The sequence below is a fragment of the Euprymna scolopes genome, chromosome 44 (assembly GCF_053919585.1).
Source record: "Euprymna scolopes isolate OS-2025 chromosome 44, ASM5391958v1, whole genome shotgun sequence".
NCBI classification, from domain to species: Eukaryota; Metazoa; Mollusca; class Cephalopoda; order Sepiida; family Sepiolidae; genus Euprymna; species Euprymna scolopes.
The window spans coordinates 45,605,649-45,627,138 of record NC_136525.1 but is presented as its reverse complement, the minus strand read 5'-3'; the positions used below and the strand labels follow the sequence as shown (position 1 = coordinate 45,627,138).

General features: G+C 32.7%; 1 protein-coding gene across 1 annotated transcript in view; it reads left to right on the top strand.

Moving 5' to 3' along the window:
• LOC145268830 (LIM/homeobox protein Awh-like) overlaps positions 1-21,490 on the top strand; it is a 490,339-nt gene that overhangs the window by 460,945 nt on the left and 7,904 nt on the right. Inside the window, exon 4 of the mRNA XM_080124487.1 lies at positions 11,958-12,227. Coding sequence (XP_079980613.1) covers positions 11,958-12,227 — 270 coding nt within the window. The remainder of the gene's footprint in view (positions 1-11,957; positions 12,228-21,490) is intronic.

The window sequence follows — 21,490 nt, the reverse complement described above, 5'->3', positions numbered from 1 at the left end:
GTATCTATACGAAATAATTTACTGTTTTTTTCTAATTTTCACATATTATTCAACAATGTTTTGAACAGTCAGGTGAATAACGCACGGTTATTGGAAAATATTCTTTTTTTTTCTTTTTCTTTTTTCTTTTCTTATTTTTCTTTCTTTTTTTTTTTTTTTTTTTTTGTTGGACCCTGCATAAGAGTGGAGGACAAGTGAGTAGAGGTACCAGCCCAGATTTGGAAACAATACTCCATACATGGGCGAATTGTGCCTTTGTAAAAATATACGATGCTCCATGGTGGGAGTAATTTTCTAGCACGGTAGAGGGAGCCTATCTTTTATATATCTTATAGACAAGAAGATATAAGCATTTCTATTAGAAAACATCCGTTTTGTTTTTCTTTCTGTTGCAAACAGTATAAGGTTCCAACACTCACCGAACAAAAACAACAAGACTAAATGTAATTGACAAGTTTTTTTATGCGAGCAGTTGCATGACGGTTATTCTTCGATTGACATTCAATCATTACAGACATGCGCACACCATATACATTAACATCCGTTTCGCTACAGCATACCATCGTCCATTTAAGGTGGCATTTCTGATGCTGTCTTTTATAGAGAGAATCTATCTCCCATCTTACTATCGATCTTTCTTTCGTTTTATATATATACAGGGTGACTTTTAAAAATGGGTCCCAACTCTAATTAGGCCCCCGTTTCTTAGTGTTTTGTCCGAATGAAATGAAACTTTGGTCATAACTAGTTTATTATATTTAAAACATCACATCAAAACAAAAGGGTCTTTGGCCTTTTTTTTTTCTCCGTTCTACAGCATATGTTCTAGATGGCCTCCATTTAGCTTTTGTTTTTTTTTTTGGGGGGGGGGTCACCTATATATATATATATATATATATATATATATATATATATATTATTCCGGCTTGAGATGCCCAAAAGTATGGACTACTGAATACAACGAGGTGCTCGATAATAAGAGCAAAGTATTTTTTATTATTTATTCGAGGGTAAACAGTTACATTTGGTCGCCACAAACATTCATCTGTTTCAGTCAATGAGACTTCGTCAGGCGACCCTGAACCATTCGACGCTAAATTTTTTTATATAGCGTTGAATGGTTCAGGGTCGCGAAGTCTCATTAACTGAAACAGGTGGCTGTTTATAGCGACCAGCTGTAACTTTTACCCTCGAATAAATAATAATAATAATAATAATATATATATATATATATATATATATATATATATATATATATATATATATATAAAAGCCAAGTACGTTCAAGGATGGAATACTCCTGCCATATCTGAGCAGGAGCTGCTAAAAACAGCCTATCCTGCCTTGACAGAGTACAAAATAGACTTCGTGGCTTAGTGGGGGATGCCCTTTTCTCTACCCTGCAACCTCTCGCCCACAGAAGAGACGTTGCGAGCCTATCCTTGTTTTATCGTTATTTCCATGACAGGTGCTCGTCTGAACTCCAATCTCCGGTCCCCCCTTGCCAATCTTTCAAGAAAAACACCCGTCTAGCTGAATCCACTGTGGAAAATTTTCCCCACTCTTTATCTGTGCCTAAATCAAAACGTGGATTCCATGAAAAAAGCTTCTTTCTTAGAATTGCACGCCTATGGAACTCTGTTCCGTCTGTGCTTCCCACCTGACTACAACTTGGATGTCTTCAAGTCCAACCTTAACAAATTCCTAATGAACCGCCCCCTTAAGTAAACACTTCATCAAATATCCACACTAACGTACTGTACTTGCAATAACCCTTATCCCTGAGTGGCTTCCGGGCCTTGATAAGTTGTGACTACCGTGTAAAACTATATACTAGATGGGTGCCCGGCATTGCCCGGTCGTAAAATACGCTTAAATATGATCTTTTAATTCATGCAGATTTCGTATTTATTATTATAGAGTCAATTCTCAGTCAATTATTATATATTATGTTGTACCCAATATATAATAGTGATTTGAAAAGTAAGAAGAAAAAATATTACTTGGGTGCCATCAGCTAGAATCGAAACCAAAACATATAGCACTCCATCCTTAGTCGTTAGCGTTTGAGCTATCCTCGGATGTATAAGAAATAGTTAAAAACGTACCGACTTTAACGTGTGCATCTAATTTTTGAACATGTGTACAAATAACATGTTTAGTCGACGTATGCCTATTTAATTTTCTTTTTCAATCTTGACAGCTTAGCAACTACTTTTACCGGTTAAAAGCAAATAAAAAATGCAGCTCGCGCAGCTCTGCGACCTTGCTTTGAAAAATAGAGACAGACAGTGTGTTTTATAAATTATATTTGCTTTCTCTGTCTTTACTTCTCTCTCTCTCATTCTCTTCATCTCTCTCTCTCTCTCTCTCTATATATATATATATATAGAGAGAGAGAGAGAGAGAGAGATGAGGAGAATAAGGGGAGAGAGATGAAAGAAATGTCATAGTTACTTCTCTCTTTATATATATATATATATATATATATATATATATATATATAATTATTTTTTTACTATAATAATTAAATACCTACAGACACTAGTGTTTCATCCTTTCGGGATTCTTCAGTGCAGGGTGTCACGATTACTACCAGTCGAACGATTCGAACCCCGCGACACGAGACATCTCTGGCTCGATTAGCGGAGGCCGTATCAATTCGGCTACTATTAACCGTGTGAAATAGCGTTGAATTTTAAACATTTTAATTTAAATGTTCATTACGTCAGACAGACAGTGATCAAATCGTTATACGATGATCTACGCATAAGAGCTAAATTGACCGACTTTTTAATTCAACGGAAAGTGCTCAACGATAAGAAACGAATTTCTTAAAGGGGCTGTCATAATATATATATATATATATAATAAATACGTATTATATATGTTTGAAGCCAAAACAACGCATTATTACAAAATAAACAGATTTATTTTGTTTAAAATTTATATTGGAATTTATAAATATATTTCGAAGATACACTTCTTTCTTTTTTTTTTTGCCATGTTGTCGTTGGAGCAGAGACTCAGAAAGTAGAAGTCCGTTTGTTGTTTTTACCAGTTTTGGGCCTCTTTATTTTTCAATATAAACTCAATGATAAAGTACCTGCGTATGAAATTTCATAAAAATCGACCCAGCCGTTTTCGTGTCAATAGGAAACGAACTCACATACACACCCACTAACACAAAGTTCCTTTTGTAATAATAGAGCTATATTTGAGTAATTCTTCACCCGCTTTTTGACGTCTTTATTTTCAATATGAACTCAATTTTCTTTTTTCAATTTGAGTGGAATAAAAATTTAAATTATTCAGTTTCCTTACAAGGGTTTAAAGGAATCTTATTGAGTTTTAATAAGATAAATACGGATTATATATGTTTGAAGCCAAAACAACGCATTATTACACAATAAACAGATATTTATTTTTGTTTGAAATTTATAAATATATTTCGAAGATACACTTCATCACAAGTATGTCTTTCTTTCTTTCTTTCTTTCTTTTTTCTTGCACAGAATCAGTAGAAGTCCGTTTGCTGTTTTCACGTATACTTTTATTGGGAAGTGATATACAAATTACCATTAGCGTATGAAGCGATGCTCTTTGTGTAAACAAATTGAGCTTAGGTATTTGGATAATGTCGAAACATTGTTAATTCACTGCCGCTGTATAGCGCAACGGTTAGAAGCTCCGACTGTCGTTTGGGCGATCGTGTTTCGATTCTGGCTTGAGGTAGTTGCTTGTCTAGCTACACTGATGTGCTGTATGTGGGTGATTATAATGCTACCTATCTTAGGTTGAGCATATTGGGAAGTGATGTATAAATTATCATAAGCGTAAACAAATTGAGCGATCAGGTAATTGCTTGTCTAGCCACCCTGAAGAGTTGAGAAACAGCACTGTATGTGAATGACTATATATATATATATATATATATATATATATATATATATATATATATATATATATATATATATATATATAATCTCTCACAGTCGGTTTTCTTCCACTTGTCATGTTAAGAAGGCATTTACCTTGTGCTACAAATTTAAGAAACTCCACCACCCCAGCTCAACCCCCTTACGCCCTTCTCTGAATTACCGGCTCTTCCATTTTGTAATACTGTCCCTTTTTATTGTTAATGGAACCATCGATGGCGATATACACAAGTAATAGGAAATTAATTTTTTCTCGTTTCCGAGGTCGACGATTGTGTCGCTTTATTGGCCCCGTTTCCAGGCTGACCTCTCCGACGGTCGCCTCGGAAGTTACAAGCGCTCCATTGCGCCTTGGCTTCAAGCGAAGCTCAACGACTTCCGCTTCGGTTTTTGTCCGACGTTGGCGCCCTCTACCGGCCTTTAACACCGACATGTCCGGTGAGCGGGCGTTAAGCTTTTGTGTTCGCCCAGCGGGGGTCGTGTTATTACACGTGGAGGGTGCGGCCGATGCGGAGCCTGATACGATGAAGATGATATAACTCCTCCTCCTCCTCCTTCTTCATCTTCTTCGTATTTTTCTCTTTTTCATTTTCTTGCTTCATATGGCTTTCCCCTTTTTTATTCTTTCTCCGTCTTCCGGCGTTCCTTTTCTCCCTTCATTTTTTTTTTTTAATCTTTTTTCATTTCTTTTATCCTTTATTCTTGAACTTTTTCTTCTTTTCCTTTTGTTTTTCTCGTTGTTTGTTTTTTATATCGTTATTTTTTTTTCCGCTTTCGTTCTTCGTTGTCTGCTTCTTTTTCTTTCTGTTTGTTCTTTTTGCTCCTTTTTCTTTCTTTCCTTCTTTTTCCCGTTTTCTTATTTTATTATTCTTTCTTTTTTCTCCTTCTTCTTTTTCATCCCTTTTCTAATTTTCTTCTTCTTTCTTCTTCTTCGTCTACTTTTTTTCTTCTTCTTCCTTTCCTCCTTCTTTTTCCCCTTTTTTCTTCTTTTTCTCTTTTTTCTTTTCCTTCTTTTTTCATCTTCTCTCTCTTCTTTTTCTCGTTCTTCTTCTTCTTTTTTCTTCCTTTTGTCTCCTTATTTCTCTTTCTTCTTCGTTTTCTTCTTTTATCTTTTTCTGTTTTCTTCTTTTTCTCCTTCTTCTTTTTGTCCTTTTTGTCGTTTTCCTTCTTCTTTTCTATTTCTTCTTTTTACCATTTCTTCTGTTTTCTTCTGTTTCTTTTTCTTCAGATTTCTTTCTTCATTTTCTCTTCAATTTGCTTTTTTTCTTCTTTTTTTTCATCCTAGTATTTATCTTTATATCGTTATTCGCTTTTTTTTTCCTTTTCTTTTCCATCCTACACTTTCTTTTCATTTTTCTCTTTTTATTCTTTTAATTTTTCATTTATCTAATTTTCCTTCTTTTCATGTGACCGTTGATTTTTTTTTTGTTGTTTTTCTTTTCTTGTTTTTTCTTCCATATTTCTTTTATTTCTTTTTCTTCTTTTTCTCTACTATTTCTTCCGTATTTTCTTTCTTTTATTTTTCTTGTTTTCCACCACATTTTTTTCTTCTCTTTCGTCTTCTTTTCCTCCTCATAATTTTTCTTTCATTTTATTATTGTTCTTGTTATTTTTCGTCTTCTCCTTCTCCTTCTTCTTTTCTTCCTTACTTAGTTCATTTTCGTTCTCTTTCTTTAATCTTTTCCTTATTTTCGTGTGTGTGTATATATATATATATATATATATATATATAAGATATATATATATCTTACATATATATATATCTTATATATATATATATATATCTTATATATATCTTATATATATCTTATATATATATAAGATATATATATATATATATCTTATATATATAAGATATATATATATCTTATATATATATCCCATATATATCTTATATATATATCTTATATATATATATATCTTATATATAAGATACATATATATATACATATATATAAGATATATATATATATATGCATATATATATAAGATATATATACATATATATATAAGATATATATATACATATGCATATATATATAAGATATATATACATATATATATAAGATATATATATACATAAGATATATATATATATCTTATATATATAAGATATATATATATCTTATATATATATATTATATATATCTTATATATATCTTATATATATCTTATATATAGCTTATATATATATATCATATATATAGGATATATATATATATCATATATATATATATATATATATATCTTATATATATCTTATATATATATCATATATATATATCTTATATATATATCATATATATAGGATATATATATCATATATATATATATATATCTTATATATATCTTATATATATATCATATATATATAAGATATATATATATCTTATATATATATATCTTATATATATCTTATATATATATAAGATATATATATATATACACACATATATATAAGATATATATATATATACACACATATATATAAGATATATATATATATATACATATATATAAGATATATATATATATATATATACATATATATAAGATATATACATATATATATATATATATATATATATATATATATTTGGGAAAATCTTTTTAATCGGTTTTCGGCCAGAAATTTGGCTGTTAAGCGGTCAAAGTTCAACGATTTAACCTTTGAGAACTCTACAAAACTCCTCTGCCAATTTTGGGTCTAAACACTTGAAATTTTAGATATAGATTACTTATAATTCTAAGGGGTCAAAATTGGGGCCAAAGCAGTCTTACATTAACCTCATTAGTTGCTTTATCATCTGGAATTTATATATATATATATATATATATATATATACGTATATATATATGTGTGTGTGTGTGTGTGTGTGTGTGTGTGTGTGTGTGTGTGTGTGTGTGTGTGTGTGTGTGTGTGTGTGTTGAGATTTGATAAAGTATTTAACTTAAGGGGCGGTTCATCAGGAATTTTTTTTATGTTAAATTCGGAGACATCCAAGTTGTAGTCAGGTGGGAAACTGGAAATTGAAACAGAGTTCCATATATATATATATATATATATATATATATATATATATATATATATATATATATACTAGCAAAAGTATCCGTCGTTGACTGGGGTTCAAAAACAGCCTACAGAAAATGGACTCTGATTTATGAAAGTATGATAGGTTATAAAAAGGAAGAGTTGTAAAGAGATAGCTTCGAATTTGGGGGTATCAAAACCAAAGCAAAATATGATGAAAGTAAAAATAAAATAGATAAACCCCATAATTTATTATACCATACCTGTTCACACTGAAACACTTATCACAATATTCTGTGGATCTATATTAAAAACATTGTTAAACTTTTTGACATATTTCCATTCTATGGAGGTCAGGCGCGAACGAACACCCCATAATTTTATTATACCATATTTCTTCAAACTGAAACATAATTATCAAAGTATACTTACGCAAATACATATGAAAAGTCTTTATTAAAGTGTGTGCCTATTTCCATTCTATGGAGGCCAGGCGCGAACGCAGACCCCACAATTTTATTATACCATCCCTATTTAAGTTAAAATATACTTATCAAAGTATTCTTATGTACATCTATATCAAAAACACTTGTAAACGTTTTATTTTTTATTTTTAAATTTTTTATTTCCATACTTTGTGGACCAGGCGCGAACGCAGACACCACAATTTTAATGAACCACTGTTCTGCCAGATCAAACATACCCATTCCTATGTCTCGATACATCTTCTATCATTATATGTAATCAGTTTTTTAAAATAATCAACCATATAGGAGCCTATTCGTGACCAGACACACACACACACACACACACACACATTCAGCTTTATATTATATATATATATATATATATATATATATATATATATATATATATATACCGCTCCCCATGTGGGGGTACCAAATTGGTTAAAGGGGAGAATTGTTCCCAACTCGCATTTAGGTAAAAATGCACTTTCGTAAATAATTGAATTCATTCAAAACATATCGCTAAAACCAAATCAAAACAACATATATATATATATATATATATATATATATATATATATATATATATATATATATATATATATATAAAATAAAATTCTTGGATTTTTTACCCTTCACCGGACTATCCATTCATGTGAAATCTTTTTATCATTTTTCTTTTACCTCCTATTCCCCTTACCTCACCCTTTTTTTTAACCAAGTAAGATCTGTGACTTACTTGTAGTTTCATTAAATACTTTTACATGCAAAATCCGATCCCGCATTTTGCTAATTCCTGCCCTCTGATGAGAAGGAGAGTATTTCTTCGAAACTCCGCGGATTAAGGACTATCCACTTATCTTGTGCTTCCTTTTTTAAAATTAAATATGTTTTTAACTCTTTTTCAAGATGTCTTTTAACATGTTTTATTAATTATTTGTCCATATATATATATATAGACAGAGAGAAAGAGAGAGAAAATTACACATTTTAACATGCTTAAGAAAAAAATGTTAAGATGATTAACATCTTCAAATTTAGAATACAGACTTTTTGTCATTTATTTGTATATTATCCCGATTGACCTGAGTTTGTTTGTTTGTTGGTGTTTGTATGTTTGTGTGTTGAGCAAAAAAAAAGTTGTAGTATGCAGGCAGGCTCGAACCCGTGATGCGTGTCAACGTTATTATGCCGTAAATACATACAAATATACATACATACATACAAACACACATACATACACACATACATACATACATACATACATACATACACACATACATACATACATAAAAACATACATACATACATACATGTATACATACACACATACATATACACTACATACAAACACACACATACATATATGCATACAAACGTACATACATACACACATACATAGAAACATACATACATACATACATATCAACATACATACATGCAAACACACCACACACATACATACATACAAACATACATACACACATACGTACACACATACGTACATACAGATATACATACATATAAGCATACATACATACAAACGCACGCACGTACATGCAAAATTACATATCTACATACAAACATACATACATAAATTTAACAGACAGGTGAGATTTATTATGCTCTGTAGTTACATCGAGCTTTTTAAATTAAAGCATTGGTATGAATATAAGGTGAATTATATTAATAAGCATATATTTTTCATAAACATATGTATGTGTGCATTTTTGTGCTTGTGTGCGTGTGTGTGTACTAGCAAGGATACCTGATTTTGCCCGCGTCCGAATGATCATCCACGAATGTTTTTCACTACCATATTTTTATTGTCGTCCATTTTGCAATCATATCGGTTGATTGCCTACTCTAGTTGGGGTCCCATCGAGGTGCATCTGGAGAAAGCTTCGCATGACTTACCGCAGTGACTTAGTCTACAATGCATTGTAGTCTACATTGCACTTCTATTATTAGACTAGTAGGTGGGGGCGTTTGGAATTGCCCGGTCGTAAATATGATATTTTTTAAATATGATATTTTTATGTGTCCAGATTTCGAATATATTGTTATAGAGTCGTGATTTCAAAAGTTAAAAAAAAAAAAAAGAAATATTTGAATGCCATCAGCTACAATCGAAACCGAAACTGTAGCATTCAAAGCTTGTGGCACACCACTGTAACAACGTGACACGCATATGAAGTGATTAACAATTAAAAATTAAAAACAAAACTAAGAGAAAGGTACAAAATGAATAGCGATTTTTTTTTTTTCAGTTTTGACTCATTTTTGACATTTTAAAAAATATGAGTTTATTAACATTTCTATGAAAATAGTGTCCATTGTATTTCAAATACAGAACTGACCCAAATGCGATTAATTAACAAGTAATAATAAATCACCAGAAAGTAATATTGTGCTACATAGTTCAATGCAAATAATAAAATCACATTGTAAGACACAATCTTTAATTTACTTCTACAGTCAAGCACCTCTTGACAAATAACGTTCTTTTCCCCTGTTTCTTTTGAATGTTCCTTTTTTACGTAATATTTCGCTGATTTCTTTCTTCTGTAAAGAACTGCTGCAAGTCGAAATTACTATTAGTTCCTTTCTCATCCCATTACAACAATGATCATATTATTATTATTATTATTATTATTATTATTATTATTATTATTAATATAACTAGCAGGACCTGTGGAAATTCAACAGGGGACTCATTCATACGTAATATATTGATGTTGGTATTCTGTAGATGTTCAACGTAAATAGAGAATAAAGAATATTATTGCAGCTCTTTTGTTAAAGTTGCAAAAGTATTTATCAAAGCTAGTAGGGACGCCCGGCGTGGCCTGGTCGTAAAGTACGCTTAAATAGGATGTTTTAATTCTTGCAGATTTCGTATATATTATTATGCTATCGATTTTTATATATATTATAAAGTTGCGATTTCAAAAATATATCCATATGACTTGGGTACTTGAATCGAAACCAAAGCCAAAACATATATATATATATATATATATATATATATATATATATATATATATATATATATATGAAATTATTTTTTACTATAATAATTAAATATCTACACAGACACTAGTGTTTCATCCTTTCGGAAATCTTCAGTGCAGGGTGTAACGATTAATACCAGTCGAACGATTTTAACCCCGCAACACGAGACATCTCTGGCTCGATTAGCGGAGGCCTAATCCATTCGGCTACCATTAACCGCGTGAAATAACGTTGAATTTAAACATCTTAATTTTAAATGTTACGTCAGTCAGACAGTGATCTAATCGTTATACGATGATTATATATATATATATATATATATATATATATACATATATATATATATAACTTGAGTTCCTTCAGCTATAATTGAAACTGAAACCAAAACTTATGAAGAATTATTGGTAAAATTATTTAAAAAAAAAATATATGACTTGAATGGCATCAGCTATAATTGAAACCGAAACCAAAACTTATGAAGAATTTTTGGTAAAATTATTTATTACAAGAAATGGAAGTCCATAACAATTAAACGACAGTCACTCGGATGTGAGCGTGACACAAAATAAATAACACACGCGCTATCCTATTAATATATAGATGATATTCTAAAACGAGGCCACCTCAAAGGAAAGTTAGTTTCATATCCTTGTCTTGGCTTGCCAGATTGTTTTGTTTTTTTTTAAGCCAAATTTCGTGAATTTGGCCTTTTTTTTTAAATATTTTTGGACTACAAAGATTGTATTTGTTTTTTGTTCTTTTTTACGTGTAACGTACGAACTAACTATGGAAGGAATAAGTAAAATATTATATAGATCAGGGTTTCCCAAAGTGAGCTCCACGAAGTCCCGTGGCTTTGTGAGCAAGGCTGACAGACTCCGGAACTCTTTCTTAAAGAGGGTCAAATGTTTTCTATGGAAAAATTAAGTGGTTGCAGACGTTTAAGTATTGATCTCCTTTTTACAGAAAATAGATTTGATTCATAACTACGGGTGTAAAGAGTTTCAGGATGGTTTGTGAAAAAGAAAATATAAAAAATAAATTAACAAAAAATGCAAAAAAAATTAATCAAAAACAAAAAAAAAAGTTGTAAGCATTATCATTAGTAGGACTAGGACAACAGCATATTCTTTTCGTTGTTTTAACTCTCGGGTGTGTATCCGTTGATATCTTATATGCTTTTATATTGAGTAGTGTGATTCTCGGTTGATTATCTGTATCTAACTGTGTCGGATATATACTCGAGAGTCAAAACAATGAAAAGAATATGCTGTTGGCATAGCGCTAGTCATTGGTTAGTGTTAGACATTTGAAATTAATGTTTTTCATATTTATTTTTTAGAAATTATCTTGGTAGTGCTCCGTGAAAAAAAAAAAAAACCTTTGCCCCACTCAGGGGCTCCATGATGTCCTGAAGTTTGGGAAGCCCTGATATAGATGATGATGGTGGTGGTGGTGTGGTGGTGATGATGATGATGATTTCTCTCATCTTTCTATTTGCAGAGAGTGCCAGTAGTCAGAAGCCGAAAGCGAAAAGGGTGCGGACTACGTTCACCGAAGAGCAACTCCAGTTTTTGCAAGCGAAGTTCCAACTCGACAGTAATCCCGACGGTAACGACCTTGAACAGATCGCCGCCCAGGCCGGGCTCAGTAAGCGAGTCACCCAGGTGTGGTTCCAGAACAGTAGAGCAAGACAGAAAAAATACCAACAGCAACGGCATAAAATCAATGGGAGCGCAAGGACACTGTCCCCTCCAACGGGAATTAACTCTAGTACGTTTCATTGCCAAGCTACTAGTTCCTACTTTAGCCACCTGGGGGAGTTGGTGTCGACCCGGCTCCGGCCTGCAGGCTGGCAGTGTGCGATTTTCCCGTACACATCGTCGCATAGTACGTTTATGTTGATTATAATTCTGGTGCAAAAAGAGTGATAATACTATCAGGTTTGGCGCATTTATTATTATAGACAACAAACCGAAAAAAAAATAAATAATTGTTACCAAAGGCAAGATATGTTACTCTACCTGGATAAGTGTTTTTGTGTTTCAACTTAAAATAAAATACGCATTAAGTGCGCTTGAAAGCCAAATCACAACGTAATATTAGGAAAATAAACAAATATTTTACTTGTTTGAAATTTATAAGATAAGAGCTATACTTCATCCTCAGAATTTTGTTTTCTTTCATTTTTCTAATATTACGTTGTGATTTGGCTTTCAAGCGCACTTGATGCGTTATTTTATTCAAATTAAATCAACGTTTCTATATGGAACTCACATCCTTGACGTTATTTAAAGGCGTTTTTTGTTTTGATTTGTTTCAGTTTAAAACACAGGTAGTGCCGAGTTGCTAAGTTAGAACGACGTCAAAATAGCTGACATGAGACGGTCATCTGAGGAGTCTCCATAATAGCTCAAAGCTGGAAAATGAAACAAAATACCGATAGAAACCTACCCAATAAATGTCACGGCGACAGTTATTAGTTGAATTTCTACCAGTATTTAGCTTAATTTTCGAGTTTTGAGCCATTATCCAGACTGAAAAGATGTGAAACTCTCGTATCGGCCATTTTTCTTGTTCTTACGTAACGCTCGACACTACTTGCTTTATATAACCGAATAAACACTTCAAAATGAATTAAAACACAAAAATCTTTCCAGCTAGGTAGAGGAGTAACTCATTTTGCCTTTGATAATATTTATTTGTTGTATACATTTTTTTACCACTTTTTCGTTTTGTTGTCTATAGTAGAAATGACAGTTATGTCCATTGTTTCAAAGGCTTACTAAAAAAAAATTAAAAAGACAAAACGCAATCATGTGTGTTTAATAAAATACGTAGAATCCGTTCTTCTATCTGGCCCCTTTTCCTCTGCTACTTAGCTTTCTTATGCCACGTTTATAATTGTCCCAATATTTTGTTTCTCTACGAGGGAAGATAAAAGATTAAACGTTGTAGACATTTTTAACGGTGTTTTTACATTTTAACGGACCCAACACGTTGTAGACTCCATCGCAAGGAAACAGAAAAAAAGGAAGAAACTTGACTTACTTCTTTTTTCTTTTTTTTTTTTTTCTTTTTTTTTTTTTTTTTTTTTGACAAACGCTTTTATATCTGGCATTTTAAACAACGCATTTTTTTTTCCTAAATATTCAAACAGTTTATTTCTCCTTCTCTGACCACGTGTGACTTCTCGTCTCGGCTGTGACGTCACCGTGCGTTTCGAACACGTGCTTTACTTGTGTCTCGAATACATCTTAAATACGTGCTTCTCTAAACACCGACAACGTTCTGAATACAACCTTTTTTTTTCTATTCAATTTTCACCTCAAACAAGGCACAGTGCCACTTTTAGGGGGTTACTATCGGGGACATAAGTTGCAGGGATACTATGTAGGGAGTGTAGCAGCAAGATGTTCGTTCACTTACACTTGAACTTTTTTTTTTTTTTGATCGAGTTAAAAAAAAAAATCCCACCGTATCGTCGTCTCGAGTGTTTGTCTTTTTCGTATAATAAAGCAAAACTATTCGAACGCAAACAAGCTTACCTAGCAACGTTCATTTCTGCACATGCGTGGCGACTCCTATGATTCTTAAGTTAATAACCAACTCGTTGAATTCACTACCTATTTGGCCTAATGGTTAGCGTAAAAAACTAATTACCCAACTCTCTATCTTTTTTTTTAACCACGTGAAAGCCATTCTTAACATCGTTTCGTCCTTGTGCCAATATCCTCCACCCGAGCAATGCCGGGTACTCCCCATTAATATATATATATATATATATATATATATATATATATATATATATATATATATATATATATATAAACTAAAATGTGTGTTTGTATGTCTCGCAAAAATAATCTATATATATAAAAGCGAAAATGTATGTGTATATGTATGTACACTTTTCCTCGATGTCCACAAAAGGCTTCTTTCAGAGAAGCGCTTACTCGGTTCACAACTTCTTAAAACTTTTTATATCATCTATAAATTGTAATATCTCAGAGTTACCCACGGAGCTCGCCTGTCTATTTAATTTTATTGACTTTCAAACGTTAATTATTCGACATTTCCCGCATCGGCACGTGTTACATTCGGTTTTTTATATATTATACATTTTTTATGTGGACGTATTATTTAGTTATTTATTTTTTTAAAAAAACAGTAATCTACGGACACGCGTATTTCGGAGCCCTACTCCTCATCAGCGTAGCTTGAATGTTGGTAGGATTCGAACCTTGGACCTTATGTATTTCAGTCCAGCGCCCTAATCCTCTCCGCTATGTTGCCATAGACGATTTACTGCTTTGTTTTTATCGTTCATCTGTTTAAGTGGTTCTTGTTTTGATTTTTTTTTAAATGATAGTAATGTTTATCTCACCGATGTTTTTCTTATATATATAATTTCTGAAAATAATTATAAAATAAAAAAACGTTTTAGGAGTGACTTCTCTTTAACATAGCCTCGTTTTCGAATATCTTTATAATAAATTATAATCATTGTTGTAATAGTGTTAGAAAAAGGGTCGTAGTAATTTCAACACGCTACGTTTCTTTACCGAAGAAAGCAGCCAGCGAAACATTATGTAAGAAAGGGGAACATTCGAAAGAAACAGGGCAAAAAAAGAAGAACATTGTCTTCATATTCCAGTGCTGGACTGAAGTAGTTAGTTAATGATTCTCTCTTACAATGTGAGTTTATTATATGTATTGAACTATGTAGCACAATATTACTCTCTGAGTATTTTTTAGTACTTATTTTTTCATATAATTTGAGTAAGTTCTATATTTAAAATACAATGGACATTGTTTTTATTGGCTTTTCTATCGAAGCAAACTAATGTTTATGCTACGCTAATCTATTTGTTGATTTAATATATTTCTTTTTTCGTGGATTTTCCACGGGTTCTGCTATTATTTAAATAATAACGTTTAAAAAAGTCTTAACTGTTATTACATAGTTAAGCATTCGTGAGGATTGGAATAATTAAAAAAAAAATTTTTTTTTAGTATTTGTAGTCTTTAAAATGACTATTCTCATCTTGAATGTAATTTCACAAGCTTTTGGTAGATGTAACCCCCGGCCTTCTTCAGGTATATCTTGTTGAACTCCGAAATCATTATCTCGCACTTGTGAATCGTTCTATCGCACTCAGGAATCCTTCGGTTGTACTCCAGAATCCTTATGTTACACTCCGGAATCCTTGTGTTGCTCTCGGGAATCCTTCTATCGAAATCAGGTATCGTTCAACAGAACGATAACTGATTTCGATAGAAGGATTCCCGGGAATCGTTTTGTCAACAGAACAGATTCCCGGGAATCGTTTTGTCAACAGAACAGATTCCCGGGAATCGTTTTGTCAACAGAACGATACCTGATTTCGATAGAAGGATTCTCGGGAATCGTTTTGTCAAACTCGGGAATCGTTTTGTCAAAGTCGGGAATCGTTTTGTCGAACTCGGGAATCGTTTTGTCGAACTCGAGAATCATTCCATCAAACTCTGGAATTTTTCTATCGCACTCGTGAATCGTTCTAACTCAGAATCTTTCTGTCGGACTCGGGAATCCTTCTGTCGAACTCGGGAATCCTTATGTCGTAAAGCATCGCACGAACAACACGTAAAAACGCTCAGCTGCATAAATCAGATCGAAGCAAAAACATTCTGAAAAAATGGCGTACATCATGTGCCTAAAGCGTGAACAGAAAGAGCGGAATGAGGGGGGTAACGTAAATAGTTTAATAAATACGTGTACACGTCGGTACTCGTTAGATTGCAGAAGTTAAGCAACGTTCAGTCTGGCCAGTATCAGATGAGTGACCATTTGAGAATATCAGGCGTACGTACGTAGGAAATCACCAACACGTTCGGCAGCTCCTACATCTCACCTGGCCTCCAGCTATCTCGACCCTGTCCTGCCGCTGGATCAGGCTTGTTGGGACGAGAGAGTAAAGCTGGCTCTGCATAAACCAGTTTCACTTAAAAACAAACTCCCAGTGGATACTATTTGGAACGTAAGGGGCTACTATTTAGGATCATTTCTAACAACGGATTGTGGGGAGTTGAGCAGCGGGGTTCCTATTCATATTATATTTAAACTTCTGCAGGTCAGTACAGTCAAGGAAACAGGAAACAAGGAGTAAATTCTAAAGTCTAGCAATCCGAAGGAAGAAACTATTAGAGTAGAAGGCTTTCCCGCACCAACAGTGAAGTGGTGGAATTTTGTTGCTTGTCTGGTTAATCGGGAGTATGCAAGTCGGGGAGGGGCAAGTGATATGAGTTCATCAAAGCACATTTCATTAAATCATTGATTCAACATAGCGGCGATGCAACAGAGGTTGGAGATCGCTTGACAGTGCAGTATGTTTTTGTTTTATTGGGGGGGGGCTATTCTTTTTTCCTGTTATCGATAAAAAGAAGAATTTTTACAAGGGAATATTTTATGTTACATCGGTCGGTGTTATGTAAAATATTTTCTCTGTAAAAATTTTTCTTTTTTATCTGTAAGAGAATGAGTATTTTTAAGATTCTTTCGCTGCCAAGTGTATATATCGAGACATTGACAAAAGTTGATTTTTAGAAATTATATAGGCTGAAAAGCAACATTGGACAACTGACCGCAACGAATATATAACATCATCATACTATCATCATACCATCTTCCAATGGATTAACTTCTTCTTTGGGGGAGGGTAGTATCTGTTCTGTTTTTCTTGGGATTATCTCCCCAAGCATGAATGCCTAATCATTTGGATCATATTGTAGTTTATGTTCGTTGGTCATTATATTATCCTCCCAGTCATTATCTCCTCCTTTAGTGTTGGTGGCGAGGGGATCAGTGTTGTATGTTTCTTCAGAAGTATCACATTTTTTTTCTAGCGCTGATAATTTTGGTGTAACATATACTGCTGGTCATGATGATGATAATGATGATAGTAGTAGTAGTAGTAGTAGTAGTAGTAGTAGTAGTAGTAGTAGTAGTAGTTGACCCACATAGCACTCTGAGTTTAATTTGCCTCTCCTAGGACGATATGTTTGAGAAATTTAACTCACCCGCCATAGTAGCCTTACTTCATCCCAACAGATTACTATCATTTTAAAAGTTTGAAAAAAAAGGAAACATATTTTAGTGGATTTAAACTTACTTCAAGAATCTGAAACAAGTTGTATCCTTTTTCTTTTCTTTTCTTTTCTTTTCTTTTAATTTAGGAAAATTTTATGAACATAGCTTACTAAACATTTTTTGATGTGTGGAAGAATTGGTAGGTAGAAAAATCGGGTCGACATTAACGATTAAACAATACATATGAGAATGTTTGTTTGTTTGTTTGTTTGTTTGTTGAGCCTTAAAAAAGGAGAAAACTTTCGTTCAAATCTGATGATCTTCATGATATTGGTTTAGAATACACTGATGATGATGATGATGATGATGATGATGATGCCTTAGAATACAATGATTATGATGTTGATTTAGAATATGATGATGATAATGATGATAGTTTAGACGATGATGTTGTTGTTTTTGATAATGATGATGATGATTGACGAGGATAGTGATGTTGATTTAGAACATGATGATAATGATGATGAATTAGAATGTGATGATTATGATAGTTTAGAAGAAGATGATGATGATGTTGATGATGATGATTTAGAATATGATTATGATAGTTTAGAAGATACTGATGTTGTTTTTAATGATGATGATAGTTTAGAAGAAGAAGAAGATGATGATGATGATGATGGTTTACATGATGATGATGATGATGATTAAGTTTTAGAACAGAGGTCGCTACTCATTCGACTCCGTGGACCGTATCATATTATAATGATGAAATCCATTAGCAAAAGAAAAAAAAATGAAAGGAAAATAACATATGCAGACCCCTGCCAACTTGAATGTTTAAAACCATGATTAAAATAAACATTGAGAAACCAAGGAAAAAAAAAAACGAAAGAAAATCCAAAATTTAAAAACAAAAATTATTTTTCCTCAAAGAACGTCAAAATATTTCAAAGTAAAAAAAAAATCAAACGAAATGAAATGGATGAAATTATGATGTGTATGTTTGAAATTGTTATTCAAAATTATACTATAAACTAATCACACACGCACACATACATAAGCAAAAACGAAACACATATACACATATATAAAAGCACAAATAGTTGCACGCATATACTCTTCCGTATATGCACCTGTGGTATCATCAATTAATAAAATATAAAAACAACAAGTGCATGGTTCCTCGTGAGTACACAGTGAACGAGACATAAAAAAAATGAATGTTCGTCCCCAGGGGACGTCAAATCCTGTTGAAAATGAACAAACGGTGCAGTTTTAGGCCTTAACATGTGTAAATTTGCGTTCTGCACCATGCAAAAAAAGAAATGACTAAGTCCAGCATTTGCACCCCCTATTTAGCCTTAAAAGTCCCTTAACATATTTAAATTTGAGTTCAGCACCATGCAAAACTGCTAAATAGACATACACAGAAAATTTTGGACAAATATGGTAAAATAGTCCCAAAAATGGAGTGTTTTTATTAGCCCTAAAAGAGCCCCTGGGGCACATACAAGAGTTATCGCGAAGTATAGACAAACAAAATTATATAGAAATCAGTTAATTACAACTTTTTAGAAAGTTTTATAAAATCAAAAGCATTTTTTTTTTTTAATAATCACAAAAATGTCAATTTTCGCCATTTTAACCCGGAAAGTATCCCTAAGAGGGCAACCGAAGTTTTGCCGGAAAATCCGTTCTGTTACTTTTTTACTCATATCATGTTTAATGTTTGTGCAAAATTTCAAAAAATTCCAAGGCTTAGTTATTGAGAAAAGTGCTGACAGACGAACAGACGAACGGACGAACGAGCAAGGGTGAATTTACAGGTCCACCCACCTTTTGTCGGGGAACAAAAAAAGTGTTCCTATTAATAAAATTGTGTGACCACTTGTTTTGAATTTCTACGTGATTTACACACTTTTATTATTTAACTTGCAGGGACACTGTGTAGGGAGTTGAGCAGCAAGACGTCTGCAGCTTATTAAAAAATAAAATTAATTAAAAAAAGGTAGAAAAGCAAAAAAAAAAGGAAAAAAAAAAGGAAAAAAAAGAAAGAATCTCTATCTATTCACTACTAAAGAACGTTGCCTGTTTCTGTGTCTGTGCGAGTTCATTCCCTATAGACTCCAATGGGCCGATTTTTATGAAATTCTACACAAATACATGATTCAAAGTGTAGTATCTGTTCTCCACAACATCAGCACCCATTAGTACGCCGGAAGTTTTAATGTAATGATCTCCCTTGGAAAAAAAATTTTAAACAAGTACAGACATACGAACAAATAAAGTCCCGCTTTTATTATAAGTTAACTAAAACCTCTAGGCCTAGATAAATGCAGACCTCACAATATTATTGGTATTAACAAATTAAAATTAAAAGGTATTTATCTTTTCATAAGTGACCAGCACAAACATAGATCCCACAATATTAGTTTGAATCCAAGTTTAGCGTTACAAATTCCAGAGAATTTTTTGAAGATCGGCACTATTTCCAAACGAATCATTTTGCGCTTAGCAGTATTTTTTGTTTAATTGAAAATAAAAATGTATTGAAAATAAAAATGTCCGCTTGTCTTCTTCATAAAGTCATTCTTTAATCTGATTGGTCGATTTTTTCTTCGAGAGTAACCTGCCCTTTCTTTTTTTGGAAAGTGGGTGGGGGGGGGGAATTTCCGTTTATTTAAAATATAATTCCAAACGAAAATTCTACCCCCTACTCCTTGAAGGAAAAAACCCAAATCTTGTTTAATAATTTTTTTGTTTGTTTAATAATATTTTAAATAAAGGGAAAATCCCCCCCATCTCCAAAAAAGAAAGGGCAGGTTACTCTCGAAGAAAAAAATCGACCAATCAGATTAAAGAATGACTTATGAAGAAGACAAGCGGACATTTTTATTTTCAATTTACATGATATCGATAAATTAAACAAAATCACCGGCTTCGATATTTTGTTCTATGCTTACAATGGTTATTTTTTTTAAACAAAAACTACTGTTTAACGCAAAATAATTCGTTTAGCAATAGTGCCGATCCTCAAACAATTATCTGGAATTTGTAACGCTAAACTTGGATTCAACCCAATATTATTCGTACTAATAAATTTAAATTATTTATTTAATAACCTATACGTTTCCTTTTTCATTTATTTAAAAATGCTTAGCCAGGAAACCATTTTTATAGCTTCTTTGTCTTTTGGTAAAGATCAAATTGAAGTATCTGTACTCTATAATGTCAGCGCCATGTGCAGATAATTAAATCGTATTTTTATTTTCTTGATTCATTAAGGAAGCGAAGTGATCGATGGACTCTCGTCTTGTGGGATTTTTTATGTCTCCATTTTTAGAGGAGACCCGTTTAGTCCATCCGTCTTACCCGGCATCTCTAACCCAACTCAACACTATGCTTGCGCAAACCGGAACACGCGACACTTGACACGTCACGTCTATCCCCGTTCAGATACTTACCAGTGCAAACTGACCCAGTCACAAAGTTTGATATATGTCAAAACATGTCATCATTCAAAAACTTCTGTTTTCCACTCATCGCTAGATAGATAGATAGATAGATAGATAGATAGATAGATAGATAGATAGATAGATAGACAATTAAATGTTTCTACACGGCTATTATCTAACCATATGACTAGATCCTCCAAGCGTATTTTCTTTTTTAAACATAGACCCCACAATATTATATGCATGCTGACAAAGGGCCAACAACGCACGTTTCCCACACTTTTCAATGGCCCTGTGCCTAATTGGTTTACAATATAACGTCTTTGATATTTTGTGCAAATAAATATTTAAAGGTGTAGTATCTGTTCTGATACAACACTCATTCTATTCAAGAGTGCTCAGAGAAGATCAGAAAGAAAGATGTGACTTCCTCGCGTGTGCACAGTTCCCACACTGATATCAAACTGTGAACTCTGTTTCTATAGACACACGACGGTCCTTATTCATGA